The 6,268-nt window shown below is 43.4% G+C and overlaps 1 protein-coding gene across 1 annotated transcript; it reads right to left on the reverse strand.

Moving 5' to 3' along the window:
* Positions 1-631: 631 nt before the first annotated feature.
* Positions 632-4,933, reverse strand: fam43a (family with sequence similarity 43 member A). Its single transcript, XM_085990217.1, has 2 exons — positions 3,401-4,933; positions 632-1,945 (listed from the first exon to the last, which is right to left on the reverse strand). Exon 1 carries the CDS (start codon positions 4,712-4,714, stop codon positions 3,632-3,634), a length of 1,083 nt encoding a protein of 360 aa, XP_085846343.1. The 5' UTR covers positions 4,715-4,933; the 3' UTR covers positions 632-1,945; positions 3,401-3,631.
* Positions 4,934-6,268: the final 1,335 nt, after the last annotated feature.

A 6,268-nucleotide genomic window follows, 5' to 3' on the forward strand; every position in this document is an offset into this window, starting at 1 on the left:
TGTGATTTGCAATTAAGCTTGCATTTTCATCAAAATATATCATGTAAAGTTATTCCAATGCAGATTAAAATAATTAAAAACATATTGATCACCTCTTGGAGTGTTATGAAACAAGTTCAATTTGCATGCTGTTGATCTGTACAACACTGTTTTTCATCTCCAAAAGTACAATATGCCCTTTTGTGAAGCTAAGTCACTTGCTTGTGCACAACACCACATCCATGATATATATGTTTTTCAGACAGGATTCAATTATTCTCAGTGTATAAATTCACTGTAGGCAATTTAACTTTAATAGAATCTGGTATTGTTGACAGCAAACCTAATCACCACTAAAAACACAGGGATGTTGTAAATCACTTCCATGTGTATTTGGCTCATATTTCCAGCTGTTTTGACCATACATCAGCTTTTATGATCAAAGGGTGTTTTGGGTCCTTAGCCTGGAAGAAGGACAGGATTAAAATAAGTCCATGAGAAATGACCATGGGGTGCATACGTAAGCTTCTGAAATTTAGGTTGAAAACCTATTTCCTATTTTACAATAGAATAGTGCATGCTGTTGTTATTATTCATATATCTTGATACAATTATGCACACCGATACCTTACCTTAAAACCACAGCATAAGACATTTTTACATTGACTTTATTGTTTCAGTGTGTGCCAACAAAAAATTATGGACACTTCTTCATCAAATATTTAAAAAATAACATCTATCTTGCTTGTACAGATTTACATTTAGTATATACAGTACAGTTAGGACATCCAATGCTGGCTGCATCTTTCTTTTGCACAGCAAAGAAATGATATTATATCCGATGACAAAACTATTTACAGACAATAAAACACTGGCTAAGAAGTCACAACAGTGCAATATACAAACCACAGAGTGTAACAGGCAAGAATAAATTCTGTGAATCAATCAAGAGATTGTAAACAAATACTTAATTTAAGACAAATAACCACGGTATTTGACTGAATGTAAAAAAAGTTGCATCTATTCCATAATGAGAAAAGACAAATGTAAGGAATCCATTCTATACATTGATGAGAACCTATTCAGTTAAGTCAGATAACAATATCAATGTACTACAGATTGTTTTTCTTTACCTTTTCCACTCTGATAAAGTTATACAGTGTAGGTTTAACTTTGTGCAACAGTGTAAAAGAGGCGACAGCGAATCGGCAGTTTCCATTGACTTTAATGGAAATAAAAATTGCGAGAGATGTTTAACGGACAGCTGATTCAATATCGGCTATTTTGCACTATCACCCGAAGTCAAAATTACCCCTATGGTCTGTTAAGGAGACGCTACCTCTTTTTAGTAGCCTCAGCTGCAACTCCCAAACTCATCTGAACTTCATCTGACCACAATAGTGTACCCCTGTAGCAAGAATTTTGTGTTTTAATCAGATATCTTTGACCACTGAAATAATTTTATGGAGCCAATAATCTGAATGAAAAACATTCCTAACAGTACAGTAGTTATCTTTCACAGTGCTGACCTTTATGTTTAGGTTGAGATACTATAATATAGAATGTCTCATAGATTTAGATTTATGATTGTTCATACACATAGTCCGTATAAGATACCAGAAGGAGTACTCTTTCAAAAGGCATTATTTGGCTTACCTTTTGATTTTAAACTTTATTCTGGATTTCTGGAATCAAAGTAGATGGATCAGGTAAGAGTCTTTAATGTGTATGGACATATTGTATAGTCTACTAAAAGTGCATTTTACACCAAATACCTTACAACATAGTTCAGATTTCTCATTTTAAATCAAATATATATCCTTTGTTGGGACTTGCCAGTAGTCTCTGTTTCCAAATAAGAAATGCAGGGAATATGCTTCTAACACATAACTTCTCTGTGTACCTGAGGGAAGCTTGAGATTTTGAAAACACGAGCCAGCAACTGGCTGCTGTTCTTCCATCAGCACTTAAGGGAAAATAGATGAAAGACAAGGACATGAGAGAGAATATGAAAAAATAACCACCAGTATTTAAAAAAGAGCAAATCAACACGAAGGGCACTAAAGTTAAACATGGTGAAGAACTGAATAAGGAGGGAAACAAACTTTAAAGACAGAACTGATGGAAAAAAATCAAATTTTCATTCAGATTTTCTAAAAAATGAGACCATTGTGAATGAAAATAACAAAGTGGCAGAACACTGGGTAATAGCGACTATAATGGATCATATATGTTTTTGGGGGGAGTAATTGGTTAGCACCTGACAACGGGCACATAACGCGTAGCATGACTGCAACACAAGCCCCAAGATGTTGGCTCGAGATTCGCCTGTAATTGATCCTCAGATCTCATTACCACAAAACCAGTAATCTGTGAGTGACAATCGGGCCTCCCGATACAGCTCACCGGTCCTGCCCAGAGCAAGATTGGTCGGCTCTAAATTCAGGAGCGGCCCTCCAGTAGGTCCAAGGGTGTACAGGGAAGGGGAGGTGGCGGCGAAAGGCATGCGAACCGGCAGCAGCCCTCGGTAGTCTTGTGGAGCCACGAGTTACACTCCTGCTCTCCCTGGCTCCACATTAAACTAAGTGAACACAAGAGTACTTGCCTTGACTTCGGCAGCCTCCCGAGGTCCCTTTAAGGACCGCTGGTTAGGCGACTATAGTTCTGCTAAAACTAGTCAGAGCTTCACCTAGTTTTTAACAAATTTCAGGGTCCTTAAACAGGCATTAGCTACACTATTGCTATTAAGGTGGCTGCTAGGGACACCTGAATATCGCCTGAGCCAATATGGTGTCAGATGTATTTCAGGCGCCCCTGGACATAGCCCCACAAAATTGGACCTGAGAAATGGGCAAATGAGGTCCAGTTTTGAGACCAAGGGTTGAGAAATTATGTTTTCAAATGTGAAACATGATCCATCAGATCTGACCCACATTATTACATTCTCCAGAGTGGATGCTTTGAAGAGTGTTGATTTAATTGTCATAGCCTAATGGCTTTGTCCTGTACAGCCAAGGCCTGTCATTTGCTCTGTCCAGGCCTGGCTGGACATTTCATAATGGTGACCCATCTGCTTCCATTTCCGCCTGCCAGTCACATCACTGAGACACCAGCATATCACTGGAGAAGCCTTGCTTCCCATCCTTTTAAAACCTGCACTTGTGCATTGGGGGGAGGGGGGCAGTTGATGATAAAATGGTCAATAGCAGCCACTGTGCGGGCATTGAAGTGAGTGGGGAGCAGAGAGCTTTAGGAACGGCGGTGTGCTGGCAGTCACATTGCGACAGAAGCAGTCCCAAGCGTGGCCCAGACTACAACCGTCGCTGTCGCAACTTCCATAAGAAGTTTATTGTAAACACGGACTAAACCGGCTCGTACGAATCGTAACTTCCATTTCTAAAATGTTAAGTCTTCCACTTACTTATTAAGAGAACGAATAAAGTTGACACAAAACTGTAAGCCGGATAGTGCCCTTTTAAAAAGTCTATTTTGTGCATGGATTTTCCTCAATTGCAAGTAGTTATTCTTCCTCGTTTTCCCATCTTAAAGTCACTGTAATGGCGAGGTGCGGGGAGTGGGGAAGTTTACACCGACAGTTCGCGTATTGCGGGGTGTGTGATGGGAGGCCGATTGCAAAGAAAACTTGAAACAATTATCCCATTTCTTGCAAGTCCCCGTCTTCACTCCCGTTCGTAGCTGCAACTGGCTCCTGGTCGCTGGCACCGCTGCCCAAGGATGACTCGCTGCTGGTACTTTCCCCAGAGAGTAGCCTGGTCACTCTCAGATCAGCCCTCAGTAACTGCACATCGTTACCTATAGTCAGCTCGCCCAGGTCGCTGATCATCTCGGAATAAAGGTCCTGCCGTTCGATACCGTACGAAGAGTCTGTAGTGGAGTCTGTAATGTCCAGGATGTCCTCGCACTCCAGGCTGACGTCCACCACAGCTTTCTCTTCCTCCTCTTCACCCACCAGGTCCTCGGTGATGGAGCCCAACTTGGGGGCGCTCCTGCTCCTCTCTACCGGAGGCTTGTAGCTGCATTGGCCGTTCATCAGCTTCCTCAGTGGCACCAGGGGGATGGTCTGCTCCCCGATCAGTCTCTGCTGCTGGTGCCTGGCGTCGTCCCTCCTCTTCAGCCGTCTAAACTCCGCCAAGGCGTTGCTGGAGGTCTGGTAGAGGAGCAGAGCCATCGCCTTCGCCTTCTCGGGTTTGGAGACCAGGACGGCGTGGCACCTCAGCATCACCGCCTTGTGCTTCAGTTCGTGCCTGTAGATCCAGGCGAAAATTTTGGGAGATCTGGGGTCTGCCACACAGTACGTGATCCTGTGCAGAAGGTAGAGATGTCCCGGTCTCCTCGCCTTCCCGTCCACGTGAACCATTCGGATTCCCTGAGAGCTGATGGTCAGCTTCATCTTGGTCCCGTGTTTACCTTGTTCGCTCTTGGACCAGATTTTGGTCACTGCCACATCGGCGCAGCCTTCTCCCTTGGACTGGATGGTGGTGGCATTGCCGAGGTACAAGACGGTGTAGGTGGGATCCTCGCCGGTGATCTTGATCTTCCTCCTTTTGGACTTGAACATGCTGCAGACTCGGTTGAGGGCACTTTCTGCCACCACGTCTGGGCAAGCACGGGCGAAGGAAGTGATGGTGTTACAGTTCAAAGTCACCGAGTAGCCCAGCTGCTTCGGTTGTTTCTTCTCGATTAAGTCGAATTTATTTTTCTTCCAAGGTAGCATCGCTGATATATATATAAATATATGTTTTAAACGTTACGGCGATCGGGAACTCAGCGCCCCCCGATCGTTTCCATTCCTGTCGGTGTCGTGCACGGGCTCCTGTGGGCGCTCACTGGATGCTATCAGACCTTTTGCACTTCTCATGTTTCTGACACTGACTCGTGTAAGTTCCTGCGGTCCGAGGCAGAGGGATGTAAATATACACTGGAGCGAAGCATCCAGTCATCGGAGAGGGGAGGAGCGACAGTGGATCAGAGCTAGGAAGTTCTCGCAGTGAGTGAGTCGCAACGACTTGTCCCCGAGGAGAGAAGGCAGAGCGCAGTTAACCAATTGAGCTCCTGAAAACCGCAGATAGCGTTTCAACACTATGGGATAAGATTAGAGAAATTTCCGGGACCCACGACATGCTTTAGTTTGTGGAAATATTTGAACGGAGTCGGGCCAATTGCAATTTAACTTGTATAGTTTTCATAGTGGTCCTAAAATGGGCTAAAAAGAGAAAATTGTCTTCATGGATTCTACAGAACATCATGGTGGGGGACGGTGCATTGCTTCAGTGGGTTTATGCAGTTAGGGTATGATGCTGAGTTATAAATACCAAGTGAGTTAGATCTCGCCCGGAGCAGCAATGAAATGCTACCAAAGGTCATCGGCCTGAAACGTGAACTCAGTTTCTCTCTCCGCGGATGCTGCCTGACCTGCTGAGCGTTTCCAGCATTTACTGTTTTTATTTTAGGTTATTAATGAAATGCTACAGCTGGCTTAAGCGTCTTTGGGATAAGCCGTTCGAGGTCCCTGCTCCCCGAACCCTTTCCAATGAGTTCCGCTGGGAAATAGATGTCAGGCCCGGACGTGGCTGCACCGCCACCTACCGACAGAACGCCTGTCGGCAGCCGCTGTCCCAGTTTACACAGATACGGTCTCGGAGAGCGATGGAATCCTAATTTGAGTCACTGACTTCAGGGGAGAAGCGAAGTAAATTGGGAGGTGAGCGGGCCATCATTTGCAAGAATATCATATCTGATTTCTTTCTTTAAATCTGATTTCGGAAGATTTTAGATTTATTAGACTAGGTTAATAAACAGTTCAAGATAAGTAATGCAATGTTCCACTTTCAGAGAATCGCATAATAGGTTGGATATTCGACCTCCAGTTTTGAGATACAATATGGAATTAATTGAATTATCCCTTGCCTGTTTCTTATTCCATGAAAGCACATTTAAAAGGGTGGTATATTACTCATCTCTCTCACTTACAACTTCCTTAGCTTTATTTTTCATATTTTATTATTGCTGAAAATAACAGATCGAATTCCTTGTGTCAATCAAAACTGTTTAGCAACAAATCAATTTTATTTTTATTGAACAAAGTTTGGAGTGGAACTATTTCTGCTGTGATCCAACAGCAGCGAAATTCCAGACAAATCGATAGCTACATTGTATTAATTGGATGCCAACCTTCATTGCAGCGTTTCTTCTTCTTAGGCAGTCCCTCAGAACTGAGGATGATTTGCTTCCACATTAAAAATGAGCTCGCAGGTGGCTTATTAGTCCA

This window comes from Somniosus microcephalus, chromosome 6, assembly GCF_052327205.1.
Source record: "Somniosus microcephalus isolate GS21.2 chromosome 6, FLI_Smic_1.0, whole genome shotgun sequence".
Lineage (NCBI taxonomy): Eukaryota > Metazoa > Chordata > Chondrichthyes > Squaliformes > Somniosidae > Somniosus > Somniosus microcephalus.